This window comes from Coregonus clupeaformis, chromosome 14, assembly GCF_020615455.1.
Source record: "Coregonus clupeaformis isolate EN_2021a chromosome 14, ASM2061545v1, whole genome shotgun sequence".
In the NCBI taxonomy this organism is placed as follows: Eukaryota; Metazoa; Chordata; class Actinopteri; order Salmoniformes; family Salmonidae; genus Coregonus; species Coregonus clupeaformis.
Window position 1 is genome coordinate 46,948,003 of NC_059205.1, and position 14,970 is coordinate 46,962,972.

The 14,970-nt window shown below is 44.5% G+C and overlaps 1 protein-coding gene and 2 non-coding genes across 6 annotated transcripts in view; all 3 read left to right on the forward strand.

Annotated features, from left to right (window-relative positions):
• The window catches only part of agla (amylo-alpha-1, 6-glucosidase, 4-alpha-glucanotransferase a), a 32,192-nt gene that overhangs the window by 2,222 nt on the left and 15,000 nt on the right, over positions 1-14,970 (forward strand). For 3 of the 4 annotated variants that reach the window (XM_041895866.2, XM_041895865.2, XM_041895867.2), the window contains exons 3-19: positions 349-559; positions 768-937; positions 1,668-1,871; positions 3,494-3,675; positions 5,459-5,570; positions 6,563-6,689; positions 6,822-6,924; positions 7,024-7,121; positions 7,440-7,579; positions 8,142-8,329; positions 8,551-8,674; positions 9,817-9,980; positions 10,448-10,549; positions 11,348-11,503; positions 11,811-11,961; positions 12,233-12,357; positions 14,516-14,628. In XM_041895866.2, coding sequence (XP_041751800.1) covers positions 349-559; positions 768-937; positions 1,668-1,871; positions 3,494-3,675; positions 5,459-5,570; positions 6,563-6,689; positions 6,822-6,924; positions 7,024-7,121; positions 7,440-7,579; positions 8,142-8,329; positions 8,551-8,674; positions 9,817-9,980; positions 10,448-10,549; positions 11,348-11,503; positions 11,811-11,961; positions 12,233-12,357; positions 14,516-14,628 — 2,470 coding nt within the window. Of the gene's footprint in view, positions 1-348; positions 560-767; positions 938-1,667; positions 1,872-3,493; positions 3,676-5,458; positions 5,571-6,562; positions 6,690-6,821; positions 6,925-7,023; positions 7,122-7,439; positions 7,580-8,141; positions 8,330-8,550; positions 8,675-9,421; positions 9,546-9,816; positions 9,981-10,447; positions 10,550-11,347; positions 11,504-11,810; positions 11,962-12,232; positions 12,358-14,515; positions 14,629-14,970 lie in introns of all 4 variants that reach the window. The other variant, XM_041895864.2, reaches the window with a different exon arrangement.
• LOC121581716 lies at positions 5,842-5,975 on the forward strand. The gene has a single exon (XR_006003251.1). It is a non-coding gene; the product is annotated as a small nucleolar RNA SNORA75 (small nucleolar RNA).
• Positions 14,787-14,873, forward strand: trnay-gua. Its single transcript is given in 2 exon segments — positions 14,787-14,823; positions 14,838-14,873. It is a non-coding gene; the product is annotated as a tRNA-Tyr (tRNA).

Consider the following 14,970-nt stretch of genomic DNA (forward strand, 5'->3'; position numbering starts at 1 on the left):
TTTAGCAGCCTCCCCTCTTGACAGCGGAGAGAAGAAATTGACCTTTCAGAGTTAATTTCTTGACATTCTTCATATTTTGCCATGGGGCATAGAGAAAATGTTGCAGTTTTAAAGCAAGTTTTCTGAAATTCTGCACATTTTGCCATGGTGGCGGAGAGGAAAATGTGTAAAAGTAAGTTGAGACAGCGACTGAGTTCCTACAAAAGGCATGCTGCCCATCCCTGGTTTTAGAATAAGGCTGTAATGTAACAAAATGCGGAAAAAGTCAAGGGGTCTGAATACTTTCTGAATGCACTGTATAAATATATTGTATGCTCAGGCCTGTTTGTACTATATGTTTCTTCTAAGGCTTTGAGCTCCAGTTCCGTCTGGGCCCTACTCTCCAGGGAAAACATGTGCATGTGCACACTAACTACCCTGCCCTGGGCAAACACTTTGACCGTCACACCTTCCAGGCCCTGGACTGGCACAACCCCACGGGAAGAGAGGACGACTCTGACAAGTTTTGCACCCTAGACCTGCAGATCGCTGGATCGTACCAATACTACTTTGGTCACGGGTGAGAGTTAACACTATTGTAATACAGACCAGTATTCATATTGCATTTCTACATGAGCCACAACATCACTGGGCAACTCACTGGAGCAACTCATGCTGTATGTTCAAGTTGGAACGTTGTCAAGATTGTCCTCATATAATAATTTATTGTCCTCATATAATCCTTGAAATCCCCACTATAAATAAATATTCCAAATTTTCACCCCCAGCCATGAGGAGAAGTCAGGCGGTGGCTACATAGTGGTGGACCCAGTGCTGCGTGCCGGGGCTGACAACCACCACGTCCATCTGGACTGTATCACCATCCAGACCTACCTGTCCAAATGCCTGGGACACCTGGATGACTGGCCAGACAGACTGAGGGTGGCCAAGGAATCTGGTGAGAGAGGAGGGCGACAGGGGTCCGTCTTGATGCCAGCCTGCCTTTACGTGTGCTGGTCTTCCATCCTGGTCCTGGAGGGCTGTGTAGGGCTTTAATTGTTCCAACCCAGGACTATAATAACTGATTCAACTTATCAACTAGTCATTAACTAAATTAGATGTACAGTATTAGGTGTGTTATGCCTGTAGTTTTCCAGGATCAAGAGCGTAGAATAGTCTTGTAGTCCATCGTCTCACCAGGAAGTTTGAATCCCAATTAACAGGTTTGGCCGTAATTTTTTAGGTGACCTACGGACACCAGTTTAGTTCATGGTCCCAAGCCAATGTTTATACTACATTTTCACCTTGTCATTTTGCAATATCCCAGGCTTGTCCTCACTTGACAATAGAAAGAGGGTCCGTTTAATCATTAACAAGCTGTATGTAGTAGTAATAACATTTACATTACATTTACATTTTAGTCATTTAGCAGACGCTCTTATCCAGAGCGACTTACAGTTAGCGCATACATTATTTTATCGAACCCACAACCCTGGCGTTGCAAACGCCATGCTCTACCAACTGAGCTACACCCCCTAATACCGAAGTGAAATGGAAAGCATAGATATCATGCCATGCAAAGACGGCATTCCCTGTGTTTTTTGGATGAAACTGAACAAACTAAGTAAACAAAGAAAATTCAGCTCCAATGCTTGGATATTAACATAAGCATTTTGTTTGTTTCACAGGCTACAACATGATCCACTTCACCCCTCTCCAGACTCTAGGGATATCTAGGTCCTGCTACTCCCTAGCTGACCAACTAAGCCTGAACCCAGAGTTTTCACCACCGGGAAAGAACTACACCTGGACAGAAGTGGGAGAGTTGGTGCAGAGACTGAAGAAAGAGTGGAATATGATCTGTATCACTGACGTGGTCTACAATCATACAGGTGTGTGTGGGTGGGATGGGGGCTGAACGTGTGCCTACGCGATTGCATCTGTGTCTCCCTCTCTTTGGTTGAAGGATCATTGCAAAAGCTGCCTATTAGGTTAGAGATGTTGCATCACAGTCAGTAACTGTGAGGCCATACCTAAAGAGTAGTTCCTCTCAAAGTTCAGAGAAAAAGTACCAGCATTGTCAAAGAGCCAGGCTGGTCTCACAATTCATAGTTTAGTAGTCCTATATCCCTAAAATCCCTCTATATGTACAACGTTTTTAAAGTCTCACTCTAGCCAAAGTTGGACAAATATCTTTCTAGGTGTTTTGTGTAGTTTCCAGTGTGTTGACTAAGGCCTTTTTTTGAATCAGTGATGTGTGCCTGTTGCTGTTAACATCCCGTCAAGCGAGTGTTTATTGAGACGGTATAGTTCTAGTTACCTTACTGGTTGCCATAGCAGAACTCCTAATATCACAATGAGTTTGCATACTGCATGTCTCTTACTGAACGTAGGCTAGGGAAAGGTCACAGTCTCTAAAATAATGATGAGTCATGGTCCTCGAGTCTAGTGCGAGCTTTAAAGATGAGTGGCGTGTTAAAAATACCCTCCCTAGATAATTCTGCACCACTTGGTTATGGCTGCTGGTGAACCTAGTCTGTGTGTGTGCAGTTGTGCAGCCAAGCTGTTGCATAACAGTTCAGACAGACTCTGTGGAATCTATGTGACTAGCATGCTAAGCTAAAAGAGAGAATGCTTTCGCTGACTCAAGCTCCTATTGGTTAGATGTGTTTTGAATAGAACCTGCGTCAAAGTGACTCATTGCCATTGGTTTCAGCAGTGGTTTCTTTTGTCTTCAGTGTTTGAGTGCAGTGCAGTGCTTGCATGGAGGTAGTTGAGTTGTTTTTCTATTGTCTACTAGTTTCTGTTCAGTGCAGTTGTATCCTTTTTGGTTTGCAAGTGTCTGTAGTAAGGTTTAGTGTAGGTAGCCTGCTTCAGAACCCTAGGGAAGGCTTGAAGAACATAAGGGCTTGAGAGCAGCATTCTATGGCCAAGACCCAGTATTGTGAAAGGTCAGATGGTCAGAGTAACCTTATCTCCATGGCAGTTTAAAGGTCATGTGCTGACTGACGCCAGCAACTTGCTGAACTCTATGGTCTGTGGTCAGTGCACCTTACAATGATGTACCAATGGGTCTGCGCTGCTGTGATATGATGTAACACTTTGAAATGGTTACCTATGTTAGAGTTCCCCTTTTCTGTCACGTGCTCATATTATAAACAGGCACACACTATGGTTAGAATGTGTATTATCTGAGAAATAACCTAGATCAAAATGTGAACATTTCAGTGTTTACATAAAAACATCATATTTTTCATGCAAAAATATTAAATAAAAAGTCTGTAGGGTTTATTAGAGTGAAGAGATACCACTGGCATTTTGATCATATGCCCATCGATGATCCTACCACTGATAGAAGGTTAGTTTTGACATCATCAGGGGAGTGTCTGCATAGAATCAATGAACCTTCATTCCCCTCTGTAATATTCCTTGACAAAGGCCTTAATGTCCTTCATAACAGTGCTGATTTCAGTGTGGTAACTGTTGCTTTGTGCACTTCCCCTCGCCTGTGCAGCTGCCAACAGCCCGTGGATCAAGGAGCATCCTGAGTGTGGCTACAACCTGGTCAACTCCCCCCACCTGAGGTCAGCCTGGGTCCTGGACCGGGCCATATGGCACATGACCTGCAACATGGCTGATGCTAAGTACGCCGCTATGGGCCTCCCCGCCCAGGTCCAGAACGAGGGGCACCTCAATGTGAGTGTCTGAGGTTCACTTTCTCAGCTAGGGTTGTGAAATTCCAACCTTCCCAAAAGTCCCATGTTTTTTTTAGAAATCCCGGTTGGAGGATTCTTGGAATCAGTAGGGAATAAGCAGGAAGGGAATCCTCGAACCGGGAACTTAAAGGCCCAGTGCAGTCAAAAACAAGATATTCATGTGTTTTATATACAGTGCCTTCGGAAAGTATTCAGACCCGTTGACTTTTTCCACATTTTGTTACGTTACAGCCTTATTCTAAAATTGATTAAAACAAATTGTTTTCTTCTCATCAATACCCCATAATGACAAAGCAAAAACAGGTTTTTGAAAATTTTGCTAATTTATAAAAATACGAAAATCTGAAATATCACATTTACATAATAACTCAGACCCTTTACTCAGTACTTTGTCATGTGCCTTTTACTGAGGAGTGGCTTCCATCTAGCCACTCTACCGTAAAGGCCTGATTGGTGGAGTGCTGCAGAGATGGTTGTCCTTCTGGAAGGTTTTCCCATCTCCACAGAGGAACTCTAGAGCTCTGTCAGAGTGACCATCAGGTTCTTGGTCACCTCCCTGACCAAGGCCCTTCTCCACCGATTGCTCAGTTTGGCATGGCGGCCAGCTCTAGGAAGAGTCTTGGTGGTTCCAAACTTCTTCCATTTAAGAATGATGGAGGCCACTGTGATCTTGTGGACCTTCAATGCTGCAGACATTTTTTGGTACCCTTCCCCAGATCTGTACCTCGACACAATCCTGTCTCGGAGCTCTACGGACAATTCCTTCGACCTCATGGCTTGGTTTTAGCCCTGACATGCACTGTCAACTGTGGGACCTTATATAGACAGGTGTGTGCCTTTCCAAATAATGTCCAATCAATTGAATTTACCACAGGTGGACTCCAATCAAGTTGTAGAAACATCTTCAATGGAAACAAGGATGATCAATGGAAACAGGATGCACCTGAGCTCAATTTTGAGTCTCATAGCAAAGGGTCTGAATACTTATGTAAATAAGGTATTTCTGTTTTTAATTTTTTATAAATTTGCACACAAAAAAATAAATTATGGGGTATTGTGTGTAGATTGCTGAGGAAAATGTTTTATTTAATCAATTTTAGAATAAGGCTGTAATGTAACAACATGTGGAGAAAGTCAAGGGGTCTGAATACTTTCCGAAGGCACTGTACATTTCCACACTATGAGGTTGGAACAATATTGTGAAATTATGAAAAGGATGATAATGCCCTTTTAGTGTAAGAGCTGTTTGAAAAGGTCGCTTGAAATATCAGTCTGTTTTGGTGAGATGGAGTTTTGGCCTGCCTGGTGACATCACCAGGTGGTAAATTAGTCAATAGACCAATAAGAAAGAGTTACATATCTCTCTACCAATAACATCTAGTTTTCAGTTTTCCCCTCCCCACTCAGACCACTCCCAGACAGTCCTAGCAAAATTCTTACTTGAGAAATTGCTATTTATGTTTATTTTTGACTATTTTAATTGAAAGCAATCACAGTAATGTACTTAATTGTTACCCAGAAATTATTTGATATTGAGATAAAAACTGCTGCATTGAACCTTTAAGGAATGTTGACAGATATCTTTTACCCTGGCCACAGCACTATAATGGTTGTTGTCCAGAGTTTTTCCTGGTCATGCCATGATGTGGTCAGGAAAAACTCCAGGGCCTTACACATAACACCTCATGGGATTTGTCTTAATGAAATTGTGAGCTCCTTTTGTGAAGACCTAAACCTTTATTTTTTTGTTTCACCTCTCTAAGGCGATCCGCGATGTTTTGTGGGGGCAGGTGTTCCCTAAGGTCAAGCTGTGGGAGTTCTTCCAGGTCAAAATCGAGAACACTGTGGAGGAGTTCAGGACCCTGCTCACAGAAGGCGAGAGCATTCAACTGAGCACTGTTCAGTACTGTTTTTATCTTTCTGTTCATGATATCTGCTGTGCCATTATAATAACTGGGGTGTATTCACAAGGAACCAAAAAGGAAGCAAGTAGGCCGAAACGTGGAGAGACCTACCTACTTACCTGAACTTGTCTCGTTTTCGTTGCAAAATGTTTTATACGGTTTGCTACGGTGTGCACTGATGAATACACCTGTGCTTTATAAACACCTTATGTCAGAGGGTCGTTCGAAAGAGTAACCATCTCCTCTTCTCATGAGCTCCACCTGTCCAAACAGTGACCGTGTATGGATTCGCACGAGAAGTAGAGCCAAGTCACAGTCAAACAGGCATCTACCTCCACCTCAGTGGGAGTTTGCCCATTTCTAATGTGAAACAAAATGACTCAATAAAAAATAAAAATCATGGGCCTCCCGAGTGGTGCAGCGGTCTAAGGCACTGCATCGCAGGGTTCGAACCCAGGCTGTGTCACAACCGGCCGTGACCGGAGTCCCGTAGGGCAGTGCACAATTGGCCCAGCGACGTCCGGGTTAGGGTGGGCTTTACTTGGCTTATCGTGCTCTAGCAACTCCTTGTGGCGGGCTGGGCGCCTGCAGGCTGGCTTCGGTCGTCAGTTGAACAGTGTTTCTTCTGACACATTGGTGCAGCTGGCTTCCGGGTTAAGTGGGCGGATGTTAAGAAGCGCTGTTTGGCGGGTCATGTTTCGGAGGACACAAGACTCGACCTTCGCCTCTCCCGAGCCCGATGAGACAAGATCGAAGTTGGGTAGAAAAAGGGGGTAAAATACAAAAAATATATATAAATATAAATGGGGAGAAATTGCAAATGTGTTGATTTATCATTATCCAATTTTCCTTTTTTGGCAGCTATAATTTCTCAATAGCTGTGTTTTGGTATTGAGGATATGCTTGAATGTGTTGGTATTGATGAAGTAATTGTATGTTGTGGTATTATGTGATTGTCCTCAGGAGCGAAACCAGACCAGAAGAAGACTGGGGGTAAACAGGGACTTAAGATCATCCAGGACCCCAAGTTCAGACGCTTCGGAAATAAAGTGGACATGGATTCTGCTCTGGAGACCTTTGTGCCTCACAGGTTAGTGTGTGCGTGTTATCATGATGAACTGATGATAATGACTTAACATCAGTTAATTGAGTAGATTATTTCGATCCCCAAATCTAAAGCCAAGTCTCGTCCTGCACATTGTCAATTCTTTTCCCTGTCCAGCCGCAGTCCTCAAGCCATTCTGGAGGCCTGTAACTGGCTGTGGGGGAGACTGGAGGAGATCAATAAAGAGCAGTACCAGCAGATGCTACACCACCAGGAGCAGGTAGGGCATCAGTAGCTTTGGTATGTTCCATATGTGTGTCTGAGTAATGTAGTCCATCCGTTTTACAATTCTTTGTTCTGCTTCTTGTTTTCCAAACAGGCTGCTAACTGCATCGTGGGAAATGTAGTTTATGAGCGCCTGGCTGACCACGGACCCAAGCTGGGCCCCGTCACCAGGAAAGACCCTATTGTTACCAGGTAGGCTATGTGTGCTGACTGCTTGTAGATGTTAAAAGGCTTGATGAATTAGTTTACTTCACTCATATTAATATAAAAACAGATTTAGAAACAAGGTCTACAGTATTATGACTGTAATGGCAAAGAAGGAGATGAACTTTATTCCTTGGCATTGAAAAAAGTGGGTTCCATTCGTGACATTAGCGATTATATCATGCTATGCTTATTTAAACAGGAGTGCCCTCCTTAGCAGTCATGCACATGTAAATACAATTTGGGTCCTTTGTTTACACATTTTATTGTGGATCCAAATAAATAAATGCGTTTGTATGTTGACAGATACTTCACCTTCCCGTTCGAGGAGAAGAGCCTGGAGGATGACCTGCCGATGATGGACCAGCCAGACAAGGCCTGTCACTTCCTGGCTCACAATGGCTGGGTGATGGGAGACGACCCTCTTAGGAACTTTGCTGAGCCAGGTCCGCACTTTTTATTTGACATTCATTCACTCCTGCCCATTGTGCCGGCTGGCACTTAGGCAGCAACAAAATAATCTCCACTTCTGACACTCTTCGGCTGTCTTCTCCACTGTGCCCCAGCTCTGGGGATGTTGGAGCTCAGTCAATTGTTTTAAATTATAATAATTAAAAAATGTGCTTTTATCTAGATCAACTTACAATACGTGCATTCAGCTAAGGAAGAGGATAATACTTTACGCTCACTTTTTCCGTCAGGGCAAAGATCTGTGTCTCTCTATGGGTCAATGACACGCAAACCGTGTGGAGATACGTGATCAAGTCACTCTGAATAAGAACAACTGCTATCTTACCAAATATTTAGCCTAAGTGATATAGATGAATGTAAAGATGAATGCATAGTTTAGACTTTATAGACAAAAAGCTGGAAATAGTGATGCTGGTTCTGTGGTAATATGATAATTCCACAAAGGGGAGCCAGTGAGCTGGAAATATCATTCCCAGTGTTACTAAAGGCCCAGTCCCTGAGAACTTAAAGAAAACAAATGCCTTTCCATCTTTCCAGGCTCCAACGTGTACATCAGGAGAGAGCTGATCTGCTGGGGCGACAGCGTCAAACTTCGCTATGGCAACAAGCCCGAAGACTGCCCCTACCTGTGGGCCCACATGCAGAAGTACACAGAGATCACGGCCAAGCACTTCGCTGGGGTCCGCCTGGACAACTGTCACTCCACCCCTCTGCATGTGGCTGAGGTACTGTACATAATTCCATTCAGTCTGAGCCATTGAGTTTGTTATTACACTCCATGTAGCCCATACCATCTATGAAACCCATATCGTTACTGTATGGCCAATTAATATGAGTCAGGTATCTTCCAAGATAATTGATACAGTAGATGTATGAATAAAGTTAGGGATCATTCGCTGTAAAGTGACAAAACAATGTCATAACTGAAACCACTCTCCTTCCGTAGCACATGCTGGCTGCAGCCAGGGCGGTCAGGCCCAACCTGTATGTAATCGCTGAGCTCTTTACGGGCAGCGAACTGATTGACAATGTGTTTGTTAACCGCCTGGGGATAACCAGTCTTGTCAGAGGTACCGGACGTTGACATGTAGTGGACACAGCACTGGAGTGGTGGGGGTTAAACCCCAGGTTACACTTTATTTTACATATCTGGTGTTTACTAGACTTTCAATTGAAAATGTTTATTTAAATGACGTAATAATTGCATTTTGGTGTCTTTTGAGATTTATTGAAAAACATCCATTTGTATCATCTGGTACCAGTTTCTTCAAAGCAAGTACCAGAAAGTATCGTTGGTTACAACTTAATGTTTGAGTAAACACCAAATACCATCTAAGGACTGTAAAATAGTGTTACCAAAAATGTTTTGTTTTGGCATGACACTAAATCTCTGTTTTTGTCTCTTTCTGTGTGTCTCTCTAATATCTACCATTTACAACCCACATTTCATAATTCCTATACCTCACTTGACATACTATCTTGCTATCTGCTAAACATTTTTGCATTGTACATATCACCTTTCGCTTACTTCCCGGTCTGAACACCTCATTGACCTTTTGACCTTTACCATTGGCATCCTCCTCACCCCTTTCTCGGTTCTCTTCTCATATTTCTGTCTCTTTGTTTGGTTTGTGTTTGGCATGTTTTCTTTTGCACCTTGAACCCCCCATGACCCCTCTTCCATACTAACCTGCTCTCCTGCTTAGCTTCGCCGTACCTCCCTACATTTCGACTTCTTCTCCCTCTCCTTCCCCTCCCTCCACCCTCTCTCTGTGCTTTAACCCACCGTTGACTGACCTGTGGATGTGTACATGTAGTACATGTTGGACGTGGCTCGTGTGTTGAGGCCCAGTCTGTACGTGGTGGCTGAGCTGTTCACGGGCAGCGAGGACCTGGACAATGTCTTTGTGACTAAGCTAGGCATTACCTCGCTCATCAGAGGTAGGATTGCACACCACTAGCCTGGTCCCAGAATGGTTTGTTCCGTCTTGCCAACTCCTTTGGTTCTTGTCATGAATGACCATATGAGTTGGTAAGACACCACAAACAGATCTGAGACCAGGTTAGCGCATATGTGAATGAAATTTTTTACCAACGGGCATTCTCAATTCCTGCATGTTGACACCATTTGTATGTGATTGAAAAGACTACAAACTAATACGGTGGTGTAACTGTGAACCCCTCCCTCTCCCTCCCTTCCTGGCCCCTCCAGAGGCAATGAGTGCAGGGGACAGTCACGAGGAGGGCAGGCTGGTGTACAGGTACGGAGGGGAGCCCGTCGGGGCCTTCGTCCAGCCCAGCCTCCGCCCCCTGGTGCCGAGCATCGCCCACGCCATGTTCCTGGACGTCACCCACGACAACGAGTGCCCCATTCAGGTACCTTATTCTTAAGTGCCCTATTTAGGTAGCCTATCCTTCTGCTATTCAGGTACAGCACGGTGTTATAGTGACCATTGCTAGTTCATTGCTGTAAATAAAATATCTAGGCTCGATTTCAATATGCACAATAGCTAGCATACTACTGCTTAAAATGAAGCAATTATATTGGGCATGCATTCTAAGTGGTATGCTAGTGTGTGCATTGCAGGAAAGTTATCCTGCAACAAGGTGATCAAATGCTATATCTGTAGGGGCTTCACACTGTTGGGAACCTGGTTGATTTCAGTATGAACTTTGGGTTTAATTGCAGTACTATATGAAACTCCAGTGAGACGGGGGAGCGGTACCCCTTTGTTTGCTGTCTCCATGTTCACTCTCTGGGAACATTTCCCCCTAGTGAAAAAAAGAGAGACAACCACAAACCTGGGTGTGTGTCAATTCCTTTGTTGTTGTCTATGTTCCAGCTCCGCTCTGCGTACGACTCGCTCCCCAGCTCTGCCATTGTCTCAATGGCCTGCTGTTGCTCTGGCAGCACCAGGGGATATGATGAGATGGTGCCCCACCAGGTAACACACACACATTTTCTTTGTCATAACAGTATAATGACTTTTATCCAGATATTTGTATATCTTAAATGCATATACACCGCTATAGCGTCACAATATCTTAAATCACTTTAAGTATAAAGCCAAGGAGTTTTGAATGATGGTAGCTAGGTACCCCTGGTATCATATGAAAACAGAAGACATGGCAAAATGTGTAGAATTGCAGGAAATGAGATTTAAAACTGGAACATTTCTCTCCGGCCCATAGCAGAATTTGTAGAATTGCAGGAAATTATGTTTAAAACTGCAACATTTTCTCTCTGCCAATAAGAGGGTGTGAATAGTTTGGGGTAGCGAGGTGGTGGTTTGTTACTACGCCAATAAATGACAATATCCATCCGGACCTTTGCCACCTAGGACATTTGTGTGACTGGACCTTCTCAAATAGTACTTGAGTACCCCTGCCTGGACTAGACTCTTTAGTGACCATCTCCCCTGCCTGGACTAGACTCTTTAGGGACCATCTCCCCTGCCTGGACTAGACTCTTTAGTGACCATCTCCCCTGCCTGGACTAGACTCTTTAGTGACCATCTCCCCTGCCTGGACTAGACTCTTTAGTGACCATCTCCCCTGCCTGGACTAGACTCTTTAGTGACCATCTCCCCTGCCTGGACTAGACTCTTTAGTGACCATCTCCCCTGCCTGGACTAGACTCTTTAGTGACCATCTCCCCTGCCTGGACTAGACTCTTTAGTGACCATCTCCCCTGCCTGGACTAGACTCTTTAGTGACCATCTCCCCTGCCTGTCTGCCTGTAGATCTCAGTGGTCAAGGAGGAGCGTTTCTACCCCAAGTGGAACCCTGAAGCCAAGGCCTCGTCCCCCGGGGAGGTCAACCTGAAGACGGGTATCATCGCTGGCAAGCTGGCCCTCAACAAAATGCACCAGGAACTGGCTTCCAAGGGCTTCAACCAGGTGGGTGTGTGGGGGAATGGGTGTTCGTCTTACTCAATCCCAAACCAAATCCTCGCCCATATCCATAGGCCTTTTGAATGGTTATTGGCAACATGGTGAATTGTGATTGTAGACTATTAGTAGGCTGGATTAAATAGATATGACATAGCAGTTACTCCTATTTAGTCCTTTGAGATGTGAAGAGGAGTCGATAATAACCAAGGGATCATTTTGGCATTGGCCCTACAGTATGTGTGTGTGAATGTATAAATGTATTTGCATGATAAGAGTTGTTTGTAACACTACTTGTCCCCTGTCCCTCTCCTAGGTGTACGTAGACCAGGTGGACGAGGACATTGTGGCAGTGACGCGTCACTGTCCCAGCACCCACCAGTCTGTGGTGGCCGTGTGTCGCACTGCCTTCCACAACCCCAAACACCACCAGTACAGGAAGGAGGTTCCACCAATGTTCATCCCTGGTGTGATGCTTCGCTGTTACCATAAACAGGACACTGTCCTCAGAATGGACCTATATAGAAATACAATTATACTAGAGTGGCCTATGTCATTCATCTTCGGAACTCTAGAATGTGCTGATAATGGCAGCCATCTTGGTCAGGGATAATTTCGAAACCAGTATGATTGGAGAAAAAAATTTCAAGAGAGGCACAGGAGATGACTTGAGAACACTACTGACCTGGATGCACCTACTTTTTTAACACAATCCCCTTCATCTCTCTCCAACTCCAGGTAAAATTGAGGAGGTGGTTCTGGAGGCGCGTATCATCGACAGGCAAGCCGGCACCTACAAGAAATGCGAGAAGTACATCAACGGCATGCCGGAGTACACCGTGGAGATTAAGGAGCACATCCAGGTAATGTGATGCTGGGGAACGTGGGTAATAATTACAGTTGTTTAGGCCCCCTGTCACAATGGGCTTGAGCGGTAAAGATCGCTGTGTGACAAGTCTTTCCTCTCAAACAAAACAAATCCATTCTCAGACTGGGTCTTCAAAAACAAGAAGCTTCAGTGGCATCCGGTTACATTTCACAAGCTGGTATTGTGTCTGTATTCTGTCTGGCTTGTTTGTCAGTTTCTATTGAATGCCATTTAGTTTACATAGCTATTTCCTCAGTGTTAGCTGCTTAGCTCGCTTGAGCAAGGCACTTACAGTGAGGGAAAAAAGTATTTGATCACCTGCTGATTTTGTACGTTTGCCCACTGACAAAGAAATGATCAGTCTATAATTTTAATGGTAGGTTTATTTGAACAGTGAGAGACAGAATAACAACAACAAAATCCAGAAAAACGCATGTCAAAAATGTTATAAATTGATTTGCATTTTAATGAGGGAAATAAGTATTTGACCCCCTCTCAATCAGAAAGATTTCTGGCTCCCAGGTGTCTTTTATACAGGTAACGAGCTGAGATTAGCAGCACACTCTTAAAGGGAGTGCTCCTAATCTCAGCTTGTTACCTGTATAAAAGACACCTGTCCACAGAAGCAATCAATCAATCAGATTCCAAACTCTCCACCATGGCCAAGACCAAAGAGCTCTCCAAGGATGTCAGGGACAAGATTGTAGACCTACACAAGGCTGGAATGGGCTACAAGGCCATCGCCAAGCAGCTTGGTGAGAAGGTGACAACAGTTGGTGCGATTATTCGCAAATGGAAGAAACACAAAAGAACTGTCAATCTCCCTCGGCCTGGGGCTCCATGCAAGATCTCACCTCGTGGAGTTGGAATGATCATGAGAACGGTGAGGAATCAGCCCAGAACTACACGGGAGGATCTTGTCAATGATCTCAAGGCAGCTGGGACCATAGTCACCAAGAAAACAATTGGTAACACACTACGCCGTGAAGGACTGAAATCCTGCAGCGCCCGCAAGGTCCCCCTGCTCAAGAAAGCACATATACAGGGCCGTCTGAAGTTTGCCAATGAACATCTGAATGATTCAGAGGAGAACTGGGTGAAAGTGTTGTGGTCAGATGAGACCAAAATCGAGCTCTTTGGCATCAACTCAACTCGCCGTGTTTGGAGGAGGAGGAATGCTGCCTATGACCCCAAGAACACCATCCCCACCGTCAAACATGGAGGTGGAAACATTATGCTTTGAGGGTGTTTTTCTGCTAAGGGGACAGGACAACTTCACCGCATCAAAGGGACGATGGACGGAGCCATGCACCGTCGAATCTTGGGTGAGAACCTCCTTCTCTCAGCCAGGGCATTGAAAATGGTTAGTGGATGGGTATCCCAGCATGACAATGACCCAAAACACACGGCCAAGGCAACAAAGGAGTGGCTCAAGAAGAAGCACATTAAGGTCCTGGAGTGGCCTAACCAGTCTCCAGACCTTAATCCCATAGAAAATCTGTGGAGGGAGCTGAAGGTTCGAGTTGCCAAACGTCAGCCTCAAAACCTTAATGACTTGGAGAAGATCTGCAAAGAGGAGTGGAACAAAATCCCTCCTGAGATGTGTGCAAACCTGGTGGCCAACTATAAGAAACGTCTGACCTCTGTGATTGCCAACAAGGGTTTTGCCACCAAGTACTAAGTCATGTTTTGCAGAGGGGTCAAATACTTATTTCCCTCATTAAAATGCAAATCAATTCATAACATTTTTGACATGCTTTTTTCTGGATTTTTTTGTTGTTATTCTGTCTCTCATTGTTCAAATAAACCTACCATTAAAATTATAGACTGATCATGTCTTTGTCAGTGGGCAAACGTACAAAATCAGCAGGGGATCAAATACTTTTTTCCCTCACTGTAACCCTAATTGCTTCTGTAAGTTGCTCTGGATAAGACTGTCTGCTAAATGATTAAAATGTAAAAATGTAAATGTAGAACCATGTACTTTTTCCTGTTTAGTCAAAGCAAAACATTTGGTTATGTTGTGTATAGACCAGCAAAAGTCGATTCATAATTGACCTCAACTCTCCTCTCAATCGGCCATTGTGGACGTTCTTTTATGTGGTAGTGAAACATTATTCACCCCTGTTCTTCTATGTCCCCTGTCACCCCAGCTGAAAGACAGTGGCGTTGTGAAACACGCAGGCGTGACGTCTAAGGGCAGCAGTGAGTTTGTCCAGGAGATCGTCTTCGAGCGCCTCACCCCCGGCAGCGTCATCGCCTTCAGGTCAGAGGTCATGATGAGCAGCCCAGTAAATGTTGAATTTCAAAGTATACTCTACTATAACACACACCAATGTTAGTGAGGGATGGGGATGTTCTCTGGCCAGTTTGGACCCCTATTGTCCACTCACAGCTCACAGATAATATTGTTGACTCTGCACCCCTTCGATAGCTCAGTTGGTAAAGCGGAGGACTGTAGGTAAAATAACAGTGATCCTTAGGTCGCTGGTTCAAATCCGGCTCGAAGGAGGAAACCTTTTCCTCTAGCTTTTGGCTGACTTTTCATGGCAGGAATCCAGGAATCTCTCCAGCCCTGCAGATTGTATGTCACCTAGCCTGGTCCCAG